A 26,469-nucleotide genomic window follows, 5' to 3' on the forward strand; every position below is an offset into this window, starting at 1 on the left:
CATTTTCAAATGTTGAAACTGTCACAGTCCAGGTAAGGACGCTGATTCACTATTCAGCTATGGAGTATTGCAGCAAAGCTCAATCCCGTCTATATGTGCATGTTGCAGTAGGAGTCGTGAGATAGCAATCCAGAGAGGAGATTATTCTATCCTTCCCCACCACTGGCTAATTCATGAAGCATGGTATTAAAGGTGGGATTTTACCAGTGTGTAAGACTTGGTAGACCCATTAAAACTATATTTAGGGAAGAAAAGCTTGCATTTACACAGTGACTTTCCCAACCTCAGGGCATTCCAAAGCACCTTACAGATGATTAGCTATATATTTTTGAATTGCACTTGTAGAAAATGGAGCAGCCATTTTGCACATAGGATGTTCACAAACAGCAAGGCGACAATCGCTAGATAATGGTTTGGGATGTTGATTGAGGGATTAATATTGGCCTAGACATTGAGGACTCCCCTGCTCTTCTTCAAAACAGTCAAATGGAACATTTCAGTCCAGCTCGGGTGCAAGCAGCTCTTCAGCTTACACATCTCATTCAAAAGACAGCACCAGTGACAGCAGCAGCACACCCTCAGCACTGCACTGAGAAAGTCAACCTATTTTATGTACTCAAACCACTAGAGTTTGAGCCCAAAATCTTCTCATTTAAGGCAAAAGAACTAATAGTGTGCCATGGCTGAAAGGAATATTGGCCTCTGCCCATCATTCAGACTGACCTTGTCTATCATCATTCTTACCTTATAACGTTAATCGTGTCTCTGTCCAATAAACATTATTGGGTTTTTGTGCCTGTTACACTGTCTATTTCATTGGTTTTCCATCATGATGGCAAATCAGGAAACACACTCATCATTGTCCTTCAATAAACTTACCTGTTTGTTGCCATCAGTTTAATATTGTTTGGATGTCCTTGTCAAATAGCCAGTTGCTTCTCATTACTGAGATTCACATCTGAATAATGAGTGTTTGAAAGAGCACCAGAGTAGCCTAGGAAGCAGCAAAGAATTTCAACAAGCTAGGAAAGGAAAAAAAATCAGCAAAGAAAAATAGAACTCAGCTGTTCATTTGGAAACATTAAGAACTGCTAATTTAGTTCAAACTATTCTCATACAGAGGTAGTTTCTCAAGACAATCATATCTTTGCATAATAGAAAAATACAACTATCCAGCACTACCGCGACCGCAGATGGTTTTCCGGGGCGGGGGGATGCGTGCGTGAGTACACAGGTAGCACAGGGCTCAAAGAAAAATTTTAAGAACTCTGGATAAGCAAACACTCCACACCTCACTTAAGTGTGTCAAGTCATTATTGCAGTTACATTAAAAACAGCTTGTAATAGGCCAATGGTAGAAATAAAATATAATTTAATCTTTTCATTTAAAAGAAAAATTACAAAGTTTTTCCAGAAACAAACAACTAGAGGTGCCGGGATTAGAAAGTGTAGTCCAGTTGCCCTCCTTGAAGTTGAACATCTTCCTCAAAGAGTATCACCATCTTCTTTTGGTGACTGTTGAAGTGCATAAATTATAGTGTTATTGTCTTCACAAACAACCGTGACAGTACTGGAGGGATTCGTCACCTGAGCATGTGTCTGCGAGCAGGTCTGAAAATTGCAACAAAGAATTAGTTAAACACACGACACAACCCTTCAACTATTCTGATCGTGCAAACATATAGATACTCTCGATCTGTGAAGTTATGCCTATAAAGCTGATTCTCTTTTTAGAGCTAAAGAGTAACTTTGGGGAGTTCCTCCCCCAACCCTTCAAGACTCAGGTATAGTCTGTTTAAGTTGAGAATTGTAACAAGGGGCTCCAAAAGATTCACTCTCCATGAAGCAGACTTGTATGGTGCACAAACAAGTAGATTCTGTTCCTCATGTGTATAATAGTTCCACTGGCTAACAATGGCAACACATCTTTAAAGATAATAATAGGTTTGTGTACACACACACGCAATGACACGGACTATTGTGTGCAAGTCATAACTTAAACCAGGGAGAAGCAGGAAATGGAACACTTCCAAGATGAGTAGCACAATTAAATGTGACATTACAGTAGGTTAGGAGTCACTCCTAATAGCCTTCTCATCAGTTATCATGGGAGATTACAAGGGGACATAACACCTCCGGAAAAAAAGTTGCAGTTTCAATTTTAATCCCTGACATGGATGTTCACACCTTCCGTGCAAGTCCACAGTAGTAACTGAGTTGAAGAAATGGCTTTTGGCATTTGGGCTGACAGACAGTAGGAAATTTCAGTCAAATAACAAATATGGACATCAGCAGCCGTCCAGGGAATACAGAAGGGCCAACACATTAGATAATGGGGTTACCAGGCTGCCTCTACATGTTCCATACTGATGGCCATGAAACCATTGTCGATTGTTGGAAAAACCCATCTGGTTCATTTAATGCCCTTTAGGGAAGGAAATCTGCCATCCTTACCTTCATGTGACTCCAGAGCCACAGCAACATAGTTGACTCTCAACTGTGCTCTGAAATGACCTAGCAAGTCACTCAGTTCTATCACGACAAAGTCTCAACAAAGAAATGAAAGCAAATAGACAACCTGGCATCTGAGTAGGCATTGAAAAAGACAATGGCAAAAGAAACCCTGCAAAATCCTCCTAACATCTGGGCGCTGTGCCAAAATTGGGAGCGCTGTCTTACCGACTAGTCAAGCAATAACCTGATACAGTCATTCTCACGGAACCATACCTTACAGAAAATACCATCATTACCATCCTGGATATGTGCTGTCCCACCAGCAGGACAGACCCAGCAGAGATAGCAGCACAATTGTATACAGTTAGGAGGGAGTTGCCCTGGGAGTCCTCAACATGAAGTCTCATGGTTTCAGGTTAAGCATGGACAAGGAAACCTCTTACTGCTTGCCACATACCAGCTGAAGAATCAGTATTCTGCCATGTTGAACAACAAAGGGTGCAAAACGTACTCTGCCTGGGGGATTTCAATGTCCATCACTAAGACTGGCTCCGCAGCAGCACCTACTGATCGAGCTGGGCATGTCTAAAAGGATATAACAACTAGCCTGTTTGTAGCAGGTGGTGAAGGAACCAAAGGAGAAAACATACTTGAGCTCACCCTTACCAATCTGCCAGTTGCAGATGCATCTATCCACAACAGTATCATCAACAGTGACCATCCTTGTGGAGATGAAGTCCCGTCTTCACATTGAGAATAACCTCCATCATGTTGTGTGGCCCTATCGCTAAATGGGACAGACTTCAAAACGATCAAGCAACTCAAGACTGGGCATCCATGAAGCACTGTGGGACAACAGCGGCGGAACTGTACTCCGACACAGTCTGTAACCTCGTGGCCCGGCTTATCCCAACTCAACCATTCCCATCAATCCAGGGAATCAACTGTGGTTCAATGGGGTCTGCAGAGGGCAGGCCAGGAGCAACCTGGTGACGCTATAACACAAGACAACTTGCATGCCAAACAGCAAAAACAACAAGTGATAGACAGAGCTACGTGATCCCGCCACCAACAGATCAGATCTAAGCTCTGCAGTCAAGAATGGTGGTGGGCAATTAAACAACTCACTGGAGGAAGAGGCTCTGCAAATATTCCCATCCTCAGTGAGGGCGGAGCCCAGCACATTAATACAAAAGAAAAGGTTGAAGTATTTGCAGCAACCTTCAGCCAGAAGTGTCCAGTGGATGATCCATCTCAGCCTCCTCCAGTGGTCCCCAGCATTGCAGATGCCAGTCTCCAGCCAATTCTATTCACTCCACGGAATATTAAGAAATGGTTGGAGGCACTGGATGCTGCAAAGGCCCTGATAACATTCCAGCAATTATATTGAAGACTTGTGCTCCAGAACTTGCCACTCCCCTAGCCAAGCTCTTCCAGTACAGTTACAACACTGGCATCTACCCAACAATGTGGAAAATTGCCTAGGTTTGTCCTGTGTACGCAAAGCAGGACAAATCCAAACCAGCCAATTACCGCCCGATCAGCCTACTCTCGATCATCAGTAAAGTGATGGGAGAGTTCATCAACAGTGCCACCAACAGCACCTGCTCAGCAATAACTGCTCATGACGCCCAGTTTGGGTTTCACCAGGGTCATTCAGCTCCTGATCTCATGGTTCAAACATGGACAAAAGAGCTGAGTTCCAGAGCTGAGGTGAGAGTGACAGCCCTTGACATCAAAGCCACATTCAACCGAGTGTGCATCAAGGAGCCCGAGCAAAACTGGAATCAATGGGTACCCAGGAAAAACAGTTCACTGGTTGGAGTCACATCTGGTACATAGGAAGATGTTTGTGGAGGGTCAGCCATCTCAGCTCCAGAACATCTCTGCAGGAGTCCCTCAGGGTAATGTCCCTAGGCATCCTTCAGTTGCTTCATCAATTCCCTTCATAAGGTCAGAAGTGGGGATGTTCGCTGACGATTGCATAATGTTTAGCACCATTCGTGACTCCTCAGATACTGAAACAGTTCATGTTCAAATGCAACAAGGTCTGGACAATATCTAGGCTTGGGCTGACAAGTGGCAAGTAACATTTGCGTCACACAAATGCCAGGCAATTACCAATAAGAGACTAACCACACCTCCCCCCTGACACTCAATGGTGTAACCATCACTGAATCCCTTACTGTCAACTTTCTTGGGGTTACTATTGACCAGAAACTGAACTGGACTCACCACATAAACACAGTGGCTACAAGAGGAGGTCAGAAGCTAAGAATACTGCGGTGAGTAACTCACCTCCTGACTCCCCAAACAAGCCTGTCCACTATCTACAAGCCAAACTGTGATGGAATACTCCCCACTTGTCTGGATGGGTGCAGCTCCAACAACACTCAATAAGATCAACACCACCCAGGACAAAGCAGCCTGCTTGATTGGCATCACATCCACAAACATCCATTCCTTCCACGCTGAGTAGCAGCAGTGTGTACTATCTACAAGATGCACTGCAGTAATTCACCAAAGATCCTTAAACAGCACCTTCCAAACTCACAACCATTTCTATCTAGAAGGACAAGGGCAACAGATAAATGGGAACACCACCTGCAAGTTCCCCTCCAAGCCACTGATCGTCCTGACTTGGAAATATATCGCCATTCTTTTGCAGTCGCCAGGTCAAAATCCTGGAATCCCCTAACAGCACAGAACATGGACTGCAGTGGGTTCAAGAAGGCAGCTCACCACCACCACCTTCTTAAGGGCAACTAGGGATGGGCAATAAATGCTGGCCAGCCAGCAACTCCAATCTCCCACGAATGAATAAAAAACATCCTGGATAAATCCAATCTGTGGCAGCTGGAAGTGAATGGCCATTACCAATCTCCCATTAAAACACCATGACTTTCTCCTTCAAAGCGAGACAGGATGTTAACACACAATACAGGATGAACACAGCTTATTTGGAAAAGACCATGAACTTTTGAAAAGCCATGAGATATGCATGTCTTCTTTGTCTGTTTAAAAGTCTTTCCACAGTCCGAAAGACATGCTAGTTAGGTGCATTGACCGCGCTAAATTCTCCCTCGGTGTACCCAAACAGGCATCAGAGTGTGGCGACTAGGGGGTTTTCACAGTAGCTTCATTGCAATGTTAATGTAAGCCTACTTGTGATTAACAAAGTTAAAAAAAACATACGGATCCTGGCAAGAAGAGAACACACATTCGGTCTGTGACTCTGCTGTTTACAATATACATAAATTACTTGGAGGTGTAGTCAGAAAACTGGTAGCAACTGTAAGCAGGGAATAGGCTGATCAAATACAGACTGACTTTGACAGATTGAGAGACTAACGAGTGGCTAATGTCATTTACTGTGGAAAATGCAAAGTCATGAGATTGGGACTAGATGCTTAACAGTGGCAATTAAAATCAAATAGCATTTACTTCACAGGAAGAAATGTCGAGGATACCAGTAGCTAGATTAAAGGTCTCAGCATACTATGCAGTAGACAAGGTGAATATGATAGAATACAGCACTAATACCAGGGATTTGAAATGGAAAAGGTAATATTATTTAATCCAATTAAAGTCTTCAAGATCCAGTAAGTAATCTCACAACACCAGGATAAAGTCCAACAAGTTTATTTGGTAGCACAGGCTTTCAGAGCGTTGCTCCTTCATCAAGTGCCCCTTCCCTTTCTGATAGCTACCAAATAAACCTGACGGACTTTAATCTGATGTTGTGAGACTACTTACTGTGCCCGCCCCAGTCCAACGCCGGCAACTCCATATCAAGTCTTCAAGATCCCACAGGAAATAGACAGTATAAACCTTAACTAATGGTCAGTGCTTCTAGAACAGTCACAGGTTCAATTGAAAAGGACAGGTTTGCAGACATTAAGCAAGAACAGGATCAGGAATAGCTGAGAGCTGATGACAGGCTGTTAACATTCAAAACCTAAAAAAGTGATCACAGCTTGGTGAGGTGGCAAAAAGACAGAGGATACTGATTTCAGCAAAAATCTAAAGGAGAATAATATTTAGATGTGGTCTAAAAATGTATCATAATTATATGTAAGTGGAATATTACAAATATTGCTTCAGGTACAGTTTTTGCTATGCACAAGATTTTGTCTTTTAAAAAGCATTTAGAATAGTTACATGTGTACAATGAGTACAGAGGGATAATGTGGGCAATTGGGATCAGCTTAGGGGTTTTTTAAAAAAAGGCAGCATGGACAAGTTGGGCCGAAGAGCCTGTTTCCATGCTGTAAACTCAATGACTGAGTCTACAACTGGGATAAGGAAATCAGACCAAAATAAAGGGATACAAGCAAATACTATGGATGCTGGAAGCTGAAACAAAAACAGAAAATGCTGTTAAATCTCAGCAGGTCTGACAGCATCTGTGGAAAGAGAACAGAGCCAAAGTTTCAAATCTGGATGACCAAAACGTTGGCTCTGTTCTCTCCCTCCAGATGTGTCAGACCTGCTGAGATTTTCCAGCATTTTGTGAAACCGAAGGAAGCAGCTCAAGGCATCCACATTAATGTAATGCCAGTACCAAAACGTCAGGGATTCTCCAGGTCCTTTTTGATTGTCCTATTTTTCTAATCAAATAAAAGAAATTACATTTCTATTATCAGCCATCAAGTTAATATACCAACTCTTTCTCTCTTCACAGATACTGTATGATCTGCTGAGTGTTTCCTGCATTTCCTGTTTATTTTACATTTTAAGAACATAAGAAATAGGAGCAGGAGTAGGCCAACTAGCCCTTCGAGCCTGCCCCGCCATTCAATAAGATCATGGCTGATCTGTCGTGTCTCAGTTCCATCTTCCCGCCCTCTCCCCATAACCCTTAATCCCCCTGCCTATCAAAAACCTATCAACCCGCGTCTTAAATATATTTAGCGAGGCAGCCTCCACCACTTCAACAGGCAGAGAATTCCAGAGATTCACCACCCTTTAAGTGAAGAAGTTCCTCCTCAACTCTGTTCTAAACCGCCCCCCCCTTTATCTTGAGGCTGTGCCCTCTAGTCCTACTGTCCTTTCTGAGCGGGAAGAGCCTCTCCACCTCTATCCTATCCATCCCATTCATCATCTTATATGTCTTAATGAGATCTCCCCTCATTCTTCTAAACTCTAACGAGTACAAGCCTAGTTTATTCAGCCTCTCCTCACAGCTCAACCCCCTCAACTCAGGTATCAGCCTAGTGAACCTCCTCTGCACTCCCTCCAAGGCCAAAATATCCTTGCGTAAGTGCGGCGACCAAAACTGCACATAGTACTCCAGCTGCGGCCTCACCAGTGCCCTGTGCAGTTGCAGCAGCAGCAAGACCTCCCTACTTTTATATTCAATCCCCCTCGCTATGAAGGCCAGCATCCCATTCGCCTTCCTGACCACCTGCTGGCTGGGTTTTTGCGACTCATGCACAAGAACCCCGAGGTCCCTCTGCACCGTCGCATGCTGCAGTTTTTCACCATGTAAGTAATAGTCTTTCCTACTATTATTCCTACCAAAGTGGACAACTTCACACTTGCCAACATTAAATTCCATTTGCCAGTTTCTGGCCCATTCGCCCAGCCTATCTAGATCCTTCTGCAGACTTTCCACACCCTCCACACAATTTGCCTTTCCACCAATCTTGGTGTCATCAGCAAATTTCAACACCATACACTCAGTTCCCTCCTCCAGATCACCTATATAAATGGTAAATAGCTGAGGCCCCAGCACCGACCCCTGGGGCACTCCACTAGTCACCAACCGCCAATCCGAATAGTAGCACCCATTGACCCCCACTCACTGCCTCCTATTTGACAGCCAATCCCCTATCCACGCTAACACCCTACCCCCAACTCCATGCCCCCGACCTTCTGCAATAACCTCTTGTGCGGCACCTTATCAAACGCCTTCTGAAAATCAAGAAACACCACACCCACCAGCTCTCCTCTATCCACCGCCCTAGACACATCCTCATAGAACTCCAATAAATTCGTCAGACACGACTTCCCCTTAACGAAACCGTGCTGCGTCTGCTCTATCAAACAATTCTCCTCAAGATGCCTCGCTATTTTCTCCTTGATCACGGATTCTAACATTTTACCTACAACAGACGTTAAACTAACCGGCCTATAATTCCCTGCCTTTTGCCTGCCACCCTTCTTAAACAACGGCGTAACATTAGCCGTTTTCCAATCTTCTGGCACTTCCCTGGAATCCAGCGAAGTTTGGAAAATAATCACCAAGGCGTCCACTATCACCTATGCCATTTCTTTCAGAACCCTTGGATGCATTCCATCCGGTCCTGGGGACTTGTCCACAATCAGTTCCCTCCAGTCTTTCGAGCACTGCCTCTCTAGTAACAATAATGTCATTCAGGCCTTCTACTCCTACCATCTTTCCATCACTAACACCCGGCAAATTATTCACGTCCTCCTCCATGAAGACAGAAACAAAAAAGTTATTCAAGGCCTCAGCCATTTCCCCATCCTCTACCACTAAGTCCACCCCCCTTCATCCTCTAAGGGTCCAACATTCACCCTACTCAGCCTCTTCCTTTTTATATATTTATAAAAACTCTTACTATCCTTTTTTATATTAAGTGCTAGCCCAGCTTCATAGTTTATCCTACCCTTCTTTATCAACTTCTTTGTCATTCTTTGTTGATATTTAAACCTCTCCCAATCCTCTTCTCACCCACTACACTTAGCTACTCTAAACGCATCCGCTTTTAATTTAACACTTTCCTTTACCTCCTTCGTTATCCACGGCTGATTATCTCTCCTCCTACGATCCTTTTTAACCATTGGAATAAATTTCTGCTGAGCACCAAGAAAGATCTCCTTAAAGATCCTCCACTGTTCCTCAGCAGACCTACCTTCCAACGCGCTCCCCCAATCAACATTCGCCAATTCCTCTCTCATCCTATCGTACTCCCCTCTGTTCAAACAAAGGACACATGTCCAGGAACCCACTTTCTCCTCCTCCATCTGCATCAGAAACTCCACCATACAATGATCACTCTTCTCAAGAGGATCCTTCACCACAAGGTCCCTAATTCTACCCGCCTCATTACATAACACCAGATTTTATGTAACAGAGTAAACATCTTCAAGAAGCTTCACAGGAGCACTGCCAAACGAAGCATGAGTGCAAGCCATTCAAAGAGATATTAGAACAGGGGACCAAAAGATTCAAAGAGTGTCTTAAAGGAGGAGACATTGAGTAGAAATTAAAGGACTGGATTCCAGAACCTAGCAGCTGGGAAGCTGCCGTGGGTGGCATGGTGGTGCAGTGGTTAGCACTACTGCCTCACAGCGCCAGGAACCCGGGTTCCATCCTCGGCTTGGGTCACTGTCTGTGGAGTTTGTACATTCTCCCTGTGTCTGTGTGGGTTTTCTCTGGGTGCTTTGGTGTCCTCCCACAGTCTGAAAGACATGCTGGTTAGGTGCATTGCCGTGCTAAATTCTCCTTCAGTGTACCCAAACAGGTGACTAGGGGATTTTCACAGCAACTTCATCGCGGTGTTAATGTAAGACTACTTGTGACACTAAAATAACTTTAAAACCGTTAAACTTTAACATTAAAACTTTACAACTTGAACTCCTTGCCTCCAATGACGCAACAATGGAAAATACGGATGCTCTAAAGGCCAGAATTGTAGGAATGCAAAGATCTACGAGGGTTTAGCACTGACAAAGGGTACTGAAAGTGGGCCAAGGAGGGATTTGAACTCATGAATTTTAAATTTGAGACATTGCTGCTCTGGGAACCAATGTAAGTCAGTGAGTTCAGAGGTTCGATTCTGGCTCGGGTCACTGTCTGTGTGGAGTTTGCACATTCTCCTTGTGTCTGCGTGGGTTTCCTCTGTTTCCTCCCATAGTCCAAAGATGTGCGGGTTAGGTTGATTGGCCATGCTAAAATTGCCCCTTAGTGTCCTGGGATGTGTGGGTTAGAGGGATTAGCAGGTAAATGTGTAGAGACATGGGGATAGGGCCTGGGTGGGATTGTGGTCAGTGCAGACTCGATGGGCTGAAGGGCCTCTTTCTGCACTGTAGGGTCCTATGATTCTATGTAACAGGCAAAGGGGAATTGGTGCAAGTTATGATATGAGAGCACAGATTTGGTTGAGCAGAAGTGTATATAGGGTATAAGGTGGAAGGCTGGCCAGAATAACTAGGGATAACCATCTTTTGCACCTTATTGCAACTACTGGCTTATTTAAGTTCTTACTTACTTTACCAACCTTGGCAATTTCTGCACTACAGGCATTCATCTCGGCTTCTCAGATAACAAATCCCAGATTCGCTCCATTACCTACCATCTCCATTATTTTCAATTTCTCCTCGGAAAGAACATTTTCCTTTTTCAGTTGGTCCACAAGGTTTTCCATAGCTTTCAGGCGAGCTGAGTTCCTCCTCTCACGCTGCTGTATAACTTTCACCTTTTTCTGCAGGTTAGTAATAATCCCTTCCAGTTGTTCGACGGTAAGGTCACTTTTGTAGTATGAATGTTCACCTTGTACTTCTGGTTGGTCAGCTAGTGTGGGCGTAACTGTTTCAACAGCTGCAATAACTGGCACAGGGGGCATGGCCACATGGCTTTGCATGAATGGTAGAGTTGACATGATTGGTACAAGGAGAGCAGAGGGTAACGTCAGTAGTGTTTCAAAGCCAGACCCTCTTTTCAAAGGTTCGTCTGCTGTTGTCAGAGAAGACATATTGTTGAGTGGTAACGTTTGATAAGTTGATACCACATTTGCAACAGTCACATCCTCAAAAATGGATGTCGCTGGAGTATCCGGGACTGGCGTTGGAGGGTCTGGCTGCAAAGATGTCAGCGTTTCAAAAGCTGCCGGTAATACAATTTCTACTGATGTTAGGGTTGGTTCTGATTCCTCGTACATCTGAGCGGGCACAAGCTGTAAACTTTCAACTGATGCCAATGTTGGTGTAAGTGGAACAGTTTCAATAGCTGCAACATTTTCAAATGGTAACACTGATGGCTCCGTTAATACTGATTCAAGGGATTTTCCACTGTCCATGTGTGGCAACCCAAAAGAATTGACTGCCGAGCTGGGTAAAGATTCAGCAGATGGTAGAATTGCTTCAGACATTGATTCAACACAGGCACTAACAGAAGATGGTGCTACCTGATCCAATTCATTCACTGAAGCAGATTTTGTTGGTTCTGTTGCCATGACTAACACTGCAAGTCGATTTGGTTCACTCAGTGTAGGTGACAGAACTGGGGCAGTCTGTATTTGTGGCATTGTTTCTTCTTCATTGCTTTGCACTTCCAAACTCTTCCTTTGTCGTTTATTCCCATTTGATCGAACAAGAACTTTCCTTTTCTACAGAAAGATTTTTTTTAAGTTAGAAATTTCAATTTATGGGATACATTGGATACAAACGTTTTTACCCTAACCCTACAGTAAACATGCACAGCACTCTAAGAGATTGTCCCAAAAATAATATTGTTGATTGTCCACTGTTGGTCTCAAAACCGTTCAAAATAATCAAGTTTGTTGAGCATCACATATTTAAAAGTTCTCATTTAGATCATATGTTGCAAAAGCTGCTCTTATGACCTAGTCAATACAGGTAATACCTGATAAAATATGAACCACTATAGCAGCTTTGATTGTTGACCTGCCCTGAGTTAACTAACCTCAGCCAGGGCAACAAGTGCAATGCTCAAATTCTCTGTGCAAGGTAGAGGGGTGGATGAGGAAACGACCCACAGTTTCTGCTCCTGGCTAAGATACTCTGATCCCTTTTCTTCTCTTCAACTGCATGGTATCTTGCAGTACTGGGTTTTGGTATTTCAGCTTGAATTATCAATTAGAAAGGCTTATTTGTGACTGTCTGTGAGATTGGAACCATGATGTGGAGATGCCGGCGTTGAACTGGAGTAAACACAGTAAGAAGTCTGACAACACCAGGTTTAAGTCCAACTGATTTATTTGATAGTAAACTCACAAGTTTACAGATTACTGATTGGTGTAAAGATTTGCATTCTAATCAGTAATCTGTAAACTGTCTGTGCTGTTATATGGTCTGTCTGAGGCCAGTTCTCTCCATTCACCTGACGAAAAGGGAAACCTTGAAAGCTTGTGAGTTTACTATCAAATAAATCAGCTGGACTTAAACCTGGTGTTGTCAGACTTCTTACTGAGATTGGAACCAGGCAGTGCCTTGTACTAATCTCAAACATTCATCATAAGAACATCAGAACTAGGAGCAGGAGTAGGCCATTCGGCCCCTCGAGCCTGCTCCACCATTCAATAAGATCATGGCTGATCTTTTTGTGGACTCAGCTCCACTTACCCACCTGCTCACCATAACCCTTAATTCCTTTAACTGTTCAAAAATTTATCTATCCTTGTCTTAAAAACATTCAATGAGGTAGCCTCAACTGCTTCACTGGGTGGGGAATTCCACAGATTCACAACCCTTTGTGTGAAGAAGTTCCTCCTCAACTCAGTCCTAAATCTGCTTCCCCTTATTTTGAGGCTAGTTCTAGTTTCACCCGCCAGTGGAAACAATTTACCTGCTTCTATCGTATCTATTCCCTTCATAATCTTATACGTTTCTATAAGATCTCCCCTCATTCTTCTGAATTCCAATGAGTATAGCCCTAGTCTATTCGTCTCTCCTCATAAGCCAACCCTCTCAACTCTGGCATCAACTCAGTGGTTCATTTATCCCTCCTGTGCTTGCTGACCTACACTGGTTCCCAGTCAAAGAACACCTTGATTTTAAAATGTTCATCCTTGTTTTCAAATCCTTTCATGGCCTCAACCCTCTTTATTTTAGTCTACTCAGTATTCCCTCATAAGCCAACCTCTCAACTCCAGAATCAACCTAGAGAATCTCCTGTGCATCCTCTCCAGTGCCACCAAAACTGTACACAGTACTCCATCTTGGCTCACCACATGAAGGTTAGTGAACTGGGGAAGATGACAAATAGACTTTAATTCCATTTTAAATTAATTAATGTCCTCAGAATGTCCCAAAAGCACCTCACAGCCAACGAGGTGAAGTCACTTATGTAGGTAGCCAATCTGCACACAAAAACCATCATTTATTTACACCACATATTTAGCCTGCCAATCCACCAAAAACTAGGGTCAGTTTAACATGTCCACCTAACCTGCACATCTTTGGCGTGTGGGAGGAAACCCATGTAAACTCCACATAGACAGTCAACCAAAGCCAGAAACAAATCCAGGTTTTTGGTGCTGTGGGGTAGCATTACTAACCATTGTGCCATTCATATATAAATCCTAAAGGATACTATGAATTCAAGGGGTAAGAGTACTACGACTGAAGCAAGGTGCCAATAACTTTAACCTGGTGAGTAGCAGTATTTTCAAAGGAAGGAACAATAATTTGGAAATTTAGAAGACTTCTTCATAGACTCAGAGGTTTACAGCATGGAAACAGGCCACTTGGCCCAACCTATCCAGGCCGCTTTTTTTTTGAACCCATAAGCTAAGCCCAATTGCCCGCATTTGGCCCACATCCCTCTATACCCATCTTACCCATGTAACTGTCTAAATGCTTTTTAAAAGACAAAATTGTACCCGTCTCTACTACTACCTCTGGCAGCTTGTTCCACATGCTCACCACCCTGTGTGTGAAAATATTGCCCCTCTGGACTCTTTTGTATCTCTCCCCTGTCATCTTAAACCTATGCCCTCTAGTTTTAGACTCCCCTACCTTTGGGAAAATATATTGACTATCTAGCTGATCTGTGCCCCTCATTATTTTATAGACCTCTACAAGGTCACCCCTCAGCCTTCTACGCGCCAGAGAAAAAGTCCCAGTCTATCCAGCCTCTCCATATAACTCAAACCATCAAGTCGCAGTAGCATCCTAGTAAATCTTTTCTGCACTCTTTCTAGTTTAATAATATCCTTTCTATAATAGGGTGACCAGAATTGTACACAGTATTCCAAGTGTGGCCTTACTAATGTCTTATGCAACTTCAACAAGACATCCAAACTCCTGTATTCAATGTTCTGACCAATGAAACAAAGCATGCTGAATGCCTTCTTCACCACTCTGTCACTTGCAACTCCACTTTCAAGGAGCTGTGAACCTGCACCCCTGGATCTCTACACTAACGCCCTACCATTAACTAAGTCCTGCCCTGGTTCAATCTACCAAACTGCATCACCTCGCATTTATCTAAATTGAACTCCATGTGCCATTTGTCAGCACACTGGCCCAATTGATCAAGATCCTGTAGCAATTGGAGATAACCTTCTTCACTGTCCACTACGCCACCAATCTTGGTGTCATCTGCCTTGTAAGTTTAGTGTGTCAAAATTCGCAGATGACACTAAGATTGGTGGAAGAGCAAAGTGTGCAGAGGACTCTGAAAGTCTGCGAAAGGATATAGATAACCTAATTAAGTGGGCGAGGATCTGGCAGATGGAGTACAATGTTGGTAAATGTGAGGTCATCTATTTTGGTAGGAATAACAGCAAAATGGACTATTATTTAAATGGTAAAAAATTGCAGCGTGCTGCTGTGCAGAGGGCCTTGGGTGTCCTTGTGCAGGAATCTCAAGAAGTTGGTTTGCAGATGCAGCAGGTAATTAAGAAAGCAAATGGAATTTTGTCCTTCATTGCTAGAGGGATGGAGATTAAAAAGTGAGATTATGTTGCAGCTGTATAAGGTGCTGGTGAGGCCACACCTGGAGTACTGTGTACAGTTTTGGTCTCCTTACTTGAGAAAGGATACGCTGGCACTGGAGGGGGTGCAGAGGAGATTCACTGGGTTGATTCCAGAGTTGAGAGGTTTGGCTTATGAGGAGAGACTGAATAGACTAGGGCTATACTCATTGGAATTCAGAAGAATGAGGGGAGATCTTATAGAAACACATAAGATTATGAAGGGAATACATAAGATAGAAGTAGGGAAGTTGTTTCCACTGGCGGGTAAAACTAGAACTAGGGGGCATAGCCTCAAAATAAGGGGAAGCAGATTTAGGACTGAGTTGAGGAGGAACTTCTTCACACAAAGGGTTGTGAATCTGTGGAATTCCCTGCCCAGTGAAGCAGTTGAGGCTACCTCATTGAATGTTTTTAAGGCAAGGATAGATAAATTTTTGAACAGTAAAGGAATTAAGGGTTATGGTGAGCGGGTGGGTAAGTGGAGCTGAGTCCACAAAAAGATCAGCCATGATCTTATTGAATGGCAGAGCAGGCTTGAGGGGCCAGCTGGCCTACTCCTGCTCCTAGTTCTTATGTTCTATACTCTCATCTGAATCATTAATATAAATGACAAATAACAGTGGACCCAGCACTGATCCTTGAGGCACACTGCTGGTCACAGGCCTCCAGTTTGAAAAACAACCCTCTACAACCACCCTCTGGTTTCTGTCATCAAGCCAATTTTGTATCCATTTTGCTATCTCACCCGGGATCTCGTGAGATTTAACCTTATGCAACAACCTAGCATGTGGTACCTTGTCAAAGTCCATGTAAACAACATCAATTGTATTGCCCTCATCTACTTCTTGGTTATCCCTTCAAAAAACGCAATTCAGTCCTTGCGTCTCTAAATGCCTGTAAATCCTGTCTCTCAAAATCCCTTCCAACAACTGATCCACCACAGATGTGAGGCTCACTGGCCCGTAGGTTCCAGGTTTTTCCCCGCAGTCCTTTTTAAACAAAGGCACAACATTTGCCATTCTCCAATCTTCAGGCACCTGTCCTGTGACTATTGTTCATTCAAATATCTCTGCTAGGGGACCTTCAATTTCGTCCCTAGCCTCCCACAATGTCCTGGCATACACTTCATCAGGTCCTGGGGATTTATCTACCTTGATGCGCTTTAAGACTTCCAGCACCTCCGTCTCTGTAATATTAACACTCCTCAAGGCATCACTATTTATTTCCCTAAGTTCCCTAACGTCCATGCTTTTCTCAACAGTAAATACTGATGAGAAATAGTCATTTCAGGTCTCACCCATCTCTTATGGATCCACACATAGATAATCTGTTGATCCTTAAGAGGCCCTACTCTCTCCCTAGTTACTCTTTTGGTCTTTATATATTTGTAGAAGCTCTTTGGATTCTCCTTAGCCTTATCTGCCAAAACAATCTCGTGGGTCTCCTTTTCGCCCTTCTGATTTCTTTCTTAACTCTACTCCTACACCTTTCAAGGGATTCACTTGATCCCTTGTCTATGCATGTCATGTGCCTCAATATCCCGAGTCATCCAGGGTTCCCTACTTCTACCAGCCTTGCCCTTCACTCCGAGAGGAATGTGCTTACCCTAAACCATGGTTAGCACACGTTTGAAAGCCTCCCATTTACCAGATGTCCCTTTGCCTTCCCACAGACTCCCCCAATTAACTTTTTGAATATTTTTGAAAATATAGTTTCAAACATAAGGGTATCAAAGGACTTGCAGAAATGTGGCTAAATGGAAATGAAAGTAGAGATCTGTCATGACCTTGCTGAATATGGAACTGATTTTAGGGATTAACATCTCATCAACTCCTGTTCCTATGTTCCCAAAGACTGATCAGCGAACCTACTAAGGTTTCCTCTCACTGAGGTTGCTTACGGCTGTTGAGACCTGTACATTGGGAGCTTTGACATGCAATCCAATATTAAAACAGCTCTAGAGATACAACTGTGCACTCCAAAAGACTCCCTCCAATACAACTTCGTTTCAGACAGTAACTTCTTATATAAATCCTAACCAAATACCTTCTGAATATTCATATTAATCCTCCTCTATCCATGAGTTCAATGAGAATTGCTGCTCTGTGACCTAATCTTTTGGCAGTCATGTTTGAAGAAATAGCCCCTTATTGTTTGGTCGATGGGTTTTATTGCACCCAATCTGTCTAATGAATGAGAACTATTCAGCACCTAATACACTTCCTCGTTTTTGTTTTTCTGCCAGGTCATTGCTTAAACAGTTTTGGAATAATCATTAACTAGAACTTGTGTAAATTACCACTGCGTCAATCTTATGTTTCTGACCAAGGAATAGATCCAGAAAATTGGTTTTCTAGAAGGATTTCCCCCAAATGAGAACATAAGAACATAAGAAATAGGAGCAGGAGTAGGCCAACTAGCCCTTCGAGCCTGCCCCGCCATTCAATAAGATCATGGCTGATCTGTCGTGGCTCAGTTCCACATTCCCGCCCTCTCCCCATAACCCTTAATCCCCTCTCTCATCAAAAACCCATCAACCCGCGTCTTAAAAATATTTAGCGAGGCAGCCTCCACCACTTCAACGGGCAGAGAATGCCAGAGATTCACCACCCTTTGAGTGAAGAAGTTCCTCCTCAACTCCGTTCTAAACCGCCCCCCCTTTATCTTGAATGGAGCAATCATCTTCGGGATTTGACCAGATATCACAGATTGAGGGTAGATCAAGTTAATTTAATAATACAGTAACAGGAATCTGTTTTGAGATAGCGCTCAAATTAGACTGTTCTTTACAAAATACCTAGCAACATCCAAAAGCACATTTCCGATGTCAATGTAAGCTGCAGGTCGCTTCTGCCTCTGAGTCAGAGGTTGTGAGTTCAAATCCTGTTCCAGGACCCAAGTGAACCAAGCTAAACTGAAGGAGTTTTTTTCCCTTAAAGAGAGGAGCTATCAACATTTAGCCTTCAATCAACATCACTAATACAGCTGATCTGATCACTATCACACTGCTGATTGTGGAACTTGCTGTGTGCAAACTGCCTGCTGGGTTCTCCACATTGCAACAGTGATTGCACTGCAAAAATACTCCATTGGTCATAAAGTGCTCAGGGAAGTCTTCTGGTCACGCAAGATGCTATAGAAATGCAAGTCTTCCTTTTTCCCTCACAGTCAGTCCTTATCCCATCACCTGGAGGATAAAGGTACCCAACTTTCAGCAAGTGCACAAAGTGGCAGCTAAATAACCGCTGGAGCTAGAATAGTAGAGCGGAACAGAACAGTTAGACTTACAGAAACAAAGTACAAGAAGTGCTGGATGTCTGAAACAAAGAGATACAATACTAGAAAGACTGGGCAGACCAGGCAGCAACTTCAGAGAGAAATGTAGTTAATGTTTCAGCTCACTTGCCATTCATCAGAACCTGCCTGATGAAAGATCAAAAATATTAACTTTCTCCATAGATGCTGCCTAACTTGATCACTGTATCCAGTATTTTCTGTTTTAAATAGAACATAAAACACTACACACAATACAGGCCCTTCAGCCCTCGATGTTGTGTTGAGCTATGTCCGAACCCAAGATCAAGCTATCCCACTCCCTATCATTCTGGTGTGCTCCATGTGCCTATCCAATAACTGCTTGAAAGTTCCTAAAGTGTCCGACTCCACTATCACAGCAGGCAGTGTATTCCACATCAATCTCAATTGTAGACTTTGCTGTAAGATTGTACATTCCGTTTATGTTGACTGACTTCCCCAAGCCAATCTCAGTTTGTTTATTGACAGGATGGTATTACACTGTGCAAATATGAAACATACTTTTTCTTTCTCTGGAGTCCTCATTGTCCCAGGGTTGCTAATCATAGTTCATGCCATGATAGATGAGGAGGAAAGCCCCAAGGACTCCCTCAGCTAGAACAAAGATTGAACCCTTGCAGTTGACATTATTCCACATCACACTTTAGCCATCTACCAACTAAACTAAAAGACCCTCAGTCTAAATCATTGTCTCAATTTCTCCCAAATACTTGAGAGCATAAAAGCAAAATACTGCAGATGCTGGAATCAAACAAAAAACAGAAAATGTTGGAGAAGCTCAGCGGAGTCTGACAGCATCTATGCTGAGAGAATAGAGCCAACATTTCGAGTCAGGGTGACCCTTTGTCATTCCAGCATTTTCTAAGTACGTAAGTGTACTCCCACCACCGAATATAATTAAACACTCCAATTAATCCACAATTAACAAAATAAACGTAACACTAGGCAAGCAGTTGCTTAGTTAACACTTGGTTGGCACTCACCTGATGAAGGGGCAGCGCTTCAAAAGCTTCTGCACCAAATAAACCTGTTGGACTTTAACCTGGTGTTGTGAGACTACTTACTGTGCCAGTCCAACACCAGCCTCTCCACATCAGTGCTTAGTCAAGTGAGAATAGTTCTTTAAAATTTCCTGAAAGATTGAGTATTTGTGGAATTCCCACCTGAGCCTCAAGGGTGTAGATTTAACAGTCGCAGGTGAACACAGGCCAGAGTTTCAGTCTTGGAATACTAATGGACATTCAACTAAAGGCCTACTGGCACTGGATTAGTCACTTTGCCTTAAAGAGATGTGAGTCAACTGATGACCTATCTATTGAAAAGTGACATCTTGGTGTAAGCGACAGAATGCAGTCAGTCAGATATAAAACGCATGGAAGAAATAGGCTGCATTGAACATGAAAGAAGAAAACACTTGTTCCTCGCGGCTGATGACGTAAATTTAACCAGAATGTGCGATTAAAGCAAGAAATTAAGCCAAATCTTTATGTGCAACAGTCCATAAAGCAACTTTTAAGGAAAATAAGTATTTGTAATTCAGTAGCACCTTTCACACCTCCAGACTTTTCTGATCATTTTTCTGCCAATCAAGTACTGTTTGGTGTGCAATCACTGTAGTAATTTCAGAAACGTGCCTCCACAACAATGTGGCCGGCAAGCTGCATTTTATCAAATTTGGTCAGCCATAAATATTGGCCAGGACACTGCAAATAACTCCCCTGCTTGTCCTCAAAACAATATCACACTATCTTTTACATCCATCTGAAAGGACAGTCAGAGCCTCTGTTCAACACCTCATCTGTAGACAGAATCTCTGACAATGTAGCTCTCCCTCAGTACTACCCTGGAATGTCAGTATGGATCATGTGCTCAGGTCTCCAGACTGGGAATTAAACCTACAACCACAGACTAGCCAGAGTCACAGCTGATTGGGAGTTACAATATCAAGAATGAGGGAGACCATTCAGCCATCTATCTTAATCTGAACCAGGTTCCAACATCACATTTCACAATGGTAGACCATAAGACATCGGAGCAAGTAGGAGGAAGTAGGCCATTCGGCCCATTGAGTCTACTCCACCATTCAATGAAATCATGGCTGATGAGATAATCCTCAGCTTCAGTTTCCCGCCTTATCCCCATAACACTGATTCCGTTACTATTTCGAATGGTTCCCTTTTCTTGTCTCTATTTTCCTACTCAGAAGATAATTTGAGTTACTAATTACTGTCTTCCTATCATCTTGCCCAAGTTATCGATAGTTTTTACCATTTATATTTATGCTTTTAATAGTGTACTACAGCAGTGGTTTAGCATGAAACTCTAATTCGCATCACACAGAGTTCCCTCTCCTGTACTCCTTTACAAGACTGAAGAGTCTCCAACTATTTCTAATCTTACCAACTCAGTCTTCAGTAGGGACTTAGGTTACTCTGCATCATTTCCAAACCTTTGGGCATTTGTCCTGCACCTCAGGGAGAAGAGCTGAACGTGTATGAGGATGAAGCCTTTCCAGTCAATACAAAGCTTCAACATGACTTAGTTTCAACCAACTTGGTGTAGAACGTTAGATCACACAGCTTTCACATGCACCTTAAAGAAAATAAGAAAAACATCTCTCCCTCAGCTCTAAGGGTCCTAACATGAAAAGAGTTTGGTTAATCTTAATCCACACATATAGAACACAACATGCATGGAACTCAACAGCAACTCATTCATTTAGCCCACCCATTTATTTTTCCTGGCTCCACATGGCATCTTAATTCACAATAAATTGGGATAAAGGTTAGTCATGAATAATTTGGAGAAGCCAAAAGGATGGCTAGTTTAAGAAATATGAACAACACCAAGGGAATTAGGGTTGGACAATAAATGCCTGCCTCGCAATCGATGCCCACATCCCATGAATGAATAAAAACACCAGGATTCACTCGGAGGGCGTATCCTGACACTGGGTTAATGTTAGGTCAAAACAGAGGGAAATTCACGTTGCATCCAAACCACATTTTCCCCAACTTGGAGTCCTGGATGCTTCATTGTTATCAAAAAGCATTTGATTTTCCAGTACAAAAATCATTTAATGAAAAGGCTAAAATCATCCACTCTTGATATTGTTTACATGGACTTCAGCAAAGCCTTTGACAAGATACCACATGGTAAGTTGTTGCATAAGGTTAAATCTCAAGAGATCCGCAGTGAGGTAGTTAAATGGATAAAAAACTGTCTTGATGTCAGATCAACATCATTGTAGTGTTATGTAAGCCTTACTCGTGATGAATAAACAAATTTTTGTTTTGATGACAGAAGCCAGAGGGTGGTTGTAGAGGGTTGTTTTTCAAACTGGAGGCCTGTGACCAGCGGTGTGCCTCAGGGATCAGTGCTGGGTCCACCGTTATTTGTCATTTATATTAATGATTTGGATGACAATTTAGGAGGTATGGTTAGTAAGTTTGCAGATGACACCAAGATTGGTGGCATAGTGGACAGTGAAGAAGGTTATCGCAGATTGCAAAGGGATCTTGATCAATTGGGCCAATGGGTTGACGAATGGCAAATGGAGTTTAATTTAGACAAACGTGAGGTGATGCATTTTGATAAATCGAACCAGGGCAGGACTTACTCAGTTAATGGTAGGGTAATGGGGAGAGTTACAGAACAAAGAGATCTAGGTGTACAGGTTCATAGCTCCTTGAAAGTGGAGTCACAGGTGGACAGAGTGGTGAAGAAGGCATTCGGCATGCTTGGTTTCATCGGTCAGAACATTGAAAACAGGAGTTGGGATGTCTTGTTGAAGTTGTACAAGACATTGGTAAAGCCACACTTGAAATACTGTGTACAGTTCTGGTCACCCTATTATAGAAAGCATATTATTAAACTAGAAAGATTTATTAGGATGCTACTGGGACTTGATGGTTTGAGTAATAAGGAAAGGCTGAATAGACTGGGACACTTTTTTTCCTGGAGCATAGGAGGCTGAGGGGTGACCTTATAGGGGTCTATAAAGTAATGAGGAGCACAGATCAGCTAGATAGTCAATATCTTTTCCGAAAAGTAGGGGAGTCTAAAACTGGAGGGCATAAGTTTAAAGTGAGAGGGGAGAGATACAAAAGGGTCCAGAGGGGCAATTTTTTCCACACAGAGGGTGGTGAGTGTCTGGAATGAGCTGCCAGAGGTAGTAGTAGAGGCAGGTACAATTTTGTCTTTTAAAAAGCATTTAGACAATTGCATGGGTAGGATGGATATACAGATATATGGACCAAATCTCTGGCAATTGGGACTTGTTTAGCGGTTAAAAAAAAGCACGGTGTGGACAAGTGGCCTGTTTCCATGCTGTAAATCTCTATGACAGCTCCCACCCAAAACAGACAAATATCCAAAGTGGGAGCTTTCCAGTTTAATATATAAATTCTGCAAAACTATTTAGATTGTTTGCTTCATTTAATGATTGTTCTCTAAATGTTTCCTTTTTAAAATCTGTTCACAGGATGGGGATCACTGGCAAAGCAACTCACTGCTCTCGTCAATGTAAGCCTACTTGTGACACTAATAAATAAACTTTAAATCCCATCCCCAAAACTAAGATATGTTAAGTCAGAGAGCAGTTCAAAGTCAACTACATTCATTGAACAGAATCCCTACTGTGCAAAAGGAGGCCATTGGCCCATTGAGACTGTTTTTGACTCTCTGTCAGAGCATCTTACCCAGGACCTTTCCCCTGCCCTATCCCCTTAACTCCACATATTTACCCCACTAATCACCTTATCCTATATATCTTGGGACACTAAGGGGCAATTTCCCATGGCTAATCCACCTAACCTGCACAATTTTGGAGTGTGGAGGGCAACCAGAGCACCTGGGGTGAAAATCCACAGAGAAATGGGGAGAATGCACAGAATCCACACAGACAGTGACCCGAGGCTGGAATTGAACCCAAGTCCCTGGCACTGTGAGACAGCAGTGCGAACCCCAAAGTGCCACTGTGCTGTCCAAACACATTGGTGAGGGCTAGACTCAGGACGGACATCAGTGAACCAACTGGAACTTTTAAGACAATCCAACAGCTTCACAGTCAATTTTATTGGTGGCAGTTTTTTTTTAAATTTCTGGAATTTTAAATCAAAACAGATGTCAAATTCTGGCATTTTTACTGCAGGTTTTTAACTCTAATTATCTGGATTATTAGACCAGGTCTCTTGGGCTTGGATCACTCAGCCATTCCGGTCAGAATAGATTTTGCATTCATCGCCATCTCTTCAGGCCACCGGAATCTCATTTCCTGGTGTAGTCCTCGTGGGGCAATATCAGGATGGTTTCTAGCAATATTCCAGAGACTGGGAAAAACCACACATGGAGGCACATCCAAAACTTTTTGACAGCAAACATACCGTAGGCTGCTCCGGAAAAGAAAAAATTGTTGGTACAGCATCTGCCTTCAAATATCGTGTTCCCCACCTCCATTCAAAGCTGTCAGGAGTGAAGTGCTCACTGCAGATGTATTGATACTGAGATGGAACCCATTTCTCCCTTTTCATATTGGAAAGCCATTGAGCCAGTCTTTCTCTGTCATTCGACGGAAACCTCAATCAAAACAAAAAGTTGTTTCTGTGAGACTCTCAAAAAGCATCTCCTGATGCTGTAGTTAAGTTCGCCCATAAAATCTTTAGTCATTTTTTCAGCAATTTCACCACTCACACCTTCCAAAGCACTCATTAAATTCGCCTTTAGCCAGGGAATTAAGATTGCTTCACAATTCAGCACCAATTTACCTTGCTACAAATTTACTTTAATAATTGATGGGACACAGGCATCACTGGTTGGCCAGCATATATTGCTCATCCCTAGATGTCCTTGGAGGGCAGTTGAGAGTCAACCATATTGTAGGGCAGCACGGTGTCACAGTGGTTAGCACTGCTGCCTCACAGTGCCAGGGACTCTGGTTCAATTCCTGGCTGTCACAGTCTGTGTGGAGTCTGCACATTTTCCCCATGGGTTTGCTCTGGTTTCCCCTCTCGGTCCAAAAGATGTGCTGGTTAGGTGGATCGGCTATGCTAAATTCTCCCTCAGGAGAAATTCTCCCTGAACAGGTGCTGGAATGTGGCAACTAAATTCTCCCTGAACAGGTGCTGGAATGTGGCGACTAGGGGATTTTCATAATAACTTCATTACAGTGTTAATGTAAGCTTACTTGTGACACTAACAAACTTTAAAACATTGCTCTGGCTCTGGAGTCACAAGTAAGCCAGACCAGGTAAGGACTACAGATTTCCTTTCCCAAAGGGCATTAGCTTTTCCGACAATCGACAATGGTTTCACGATCATCACTAGATTCTTAATTCCAGATATTTTTTATTGAATTCAAATTCCACCACCTGCCGTGGCAGGATTCGCACATGGGACCCCAAAACATTAGCTGAGTTAACCTAGCGATAATACCACTGGACCATCACCTTCCTTAATGCAGCAGCCCATCAACCATCATGACTACCAAGGTACAGAGAAAGCAAGAACATAAAAGAAGTTGTAATGGTTTTGTTTACTGAAGGAACAAAAGGACTATTTATTTTGGTTGGGGAGTCAATAGCAAGGAATCGATTTTCAAGTCAACTTTCAGTTGACAGAAAGTTTACTTGACTTGAATCCTGGATGGAGAGGAGGGGATGAAAGAGGGAGAGGGAGGCCCGCTGCTGCTCTGCAGTTGTGACTGGATCGGGGGAGGAGAATGGCCTAATAGACAGGGTAGCAGAGGGAATTGGGGATAGCTAGATGTCCATACATTGTAGGGCTTGTGTTTGGCCGTGGGCTCCTTTTATAGTGGGGGGTGGGTGGATAGGTAGCTGGTTGAGGCTGCTTAACAGCTCGGTCTCTGACTTTCGGACCCCCACTGCTGCTATTGAGCACATGCAGCAGAGATCTGCACGTGTGCAGTCGCTGCCTCTGAGAGCTGGCTTGCAAATTAAGCCCCACCCACTACCTGTAGCAGCTAGAAATCATCTACACCATGTTTTCAATGACCAAGTGCATAAAATTGGGCCTGAATACTCACCCCCAAAAAAAAAGCCAGATCAGGAACTCTCCCATTTTCCCACTAGCTAGACACTTAGAATTATTCTTGTGAAATTTGCCCAGGGAATTGGAGCAGAGGTTCAGCTTGCAGGTTGCCACCGCCCTGTTGTGAGGAAAAAGTCAACATTTCTCTAACGTGCATTTTCACAACTTCAACATGTCTCAGAGGGCCACGATGCACTTTTCATTGTTGAAATGTAGTCACCAGAGGAAGCACAGCAGCCATTTGGGCACAGCAAGATCCCACAAACAGCAATGGGCATCTGGGGAGCCCTTGATGTAAAAATGGCCAACCACCTGAAATCAAAGTGACGTGGCACAGTGGGTTAGCACGGCTACCTCACAGCACCGGAGACCCGGGTTCAATTCCCGGCTTGGATCTGTCTGTGTGGAGTTTGCACGTTCTCCCCATGGCTGCGTGGGTTTCCTCTGGGTGCTCTAGTTTCCTCCCACGGTCCAAAGATGCATGAGTTAGATGCATTGGCTGTGCTAAATTGGTGTCAGGGGATTAGCTAGGGTAAATACATAGGGGATAGACCTGGCTGGGATTGTGGTTGGTGCAGACTCAATGGACAGAATGGCCTTTTCCTGCACTGCAGGAGTTCTATAAAACACTGAGTTTGTTTCTCTCTCCACAGGTGCTGCCAGAGCTGCTGGTTATTCCCAGCTCCCTCCTGTGTGTGATATCCCAGAGGGGCTGAATGGTGGGCTAGGCTGGAGGTAGAAGGGCTCAATAGCCTCAGTCCAGTGAAACAAATCCAAACACTCACTTGTAGAAGCTGATCCTGCGGTTGTCGGCGGCCAGCTGTCCGGCATGGCGGCAGCAATGGGGCACGGTGCAGTTCTTGGGCATTGCGGGCCTGGGGCGTGGGGACGGGCCTGTCCGCCCTCCGCCTCCGGGCCTCCAACCAACGGAAACTCCCAGCGCCCGGAGGCCCCGACCGCTGCG

General features: G+C 43.5%; 1 protein-coding gene across 2 annotated transcripts; it reads right to left on the reverse strand.

Annotated features, from left to right (window-relative positions):
• Nucleotides 1-1,352: 1,352 nt before the first annotated feature.
• On the reverse strand, nt 1,353-26,469 carry LOC145337163 (THAP domain-containing protein 5-like). 2 transcript variants are annotated; one of them, XM_080181952.1, is made up of 4 exons: nt 26,291-26,469; nt 23,843-24,035; nt 10,779-11,810; nt 1,353-1,611 (listed from the first exon to the last, which is right to left on the reverse strand). In XM_080181952.1, exons 1-4 carry the CDS (start codon nt 26,371-26,373, stop codon nt 1,486-1,488), a joined length of 1,434 nt encoding a protein of 477 aa, XP_080038078.1. In that variant the 5' UTR covers nt 26,374-26,469; the 3' UTR covers nt 1,353-1,485. The 2 variants fall into 2 exon arrangements, with proteins under 2 accessions (XP_080038078.1, XP_080038079.1); XM_080181953.1 differs by having other exon boundaries at nt 1,526-1,611; nt 10,704-11,810.

This window comes from Carcharhinus amblyrhynchos, unplaced genomic scaffold (genome assembly GCF_965287045.1).
Source record: "Carcharhinus amblyrhynchos unplaced genomic scaffold, sCarAmb.v2.hapA scaffold_44, whole genome shotgun sequence".
Taxonomy (NCBI): Eukaryota; Metazoa; Chordata; class Chondrichthyes; order Carcharhiniformes; family Carcharhinidae; genus Carcharhinus; species Carcharhinus amblyrhynchos.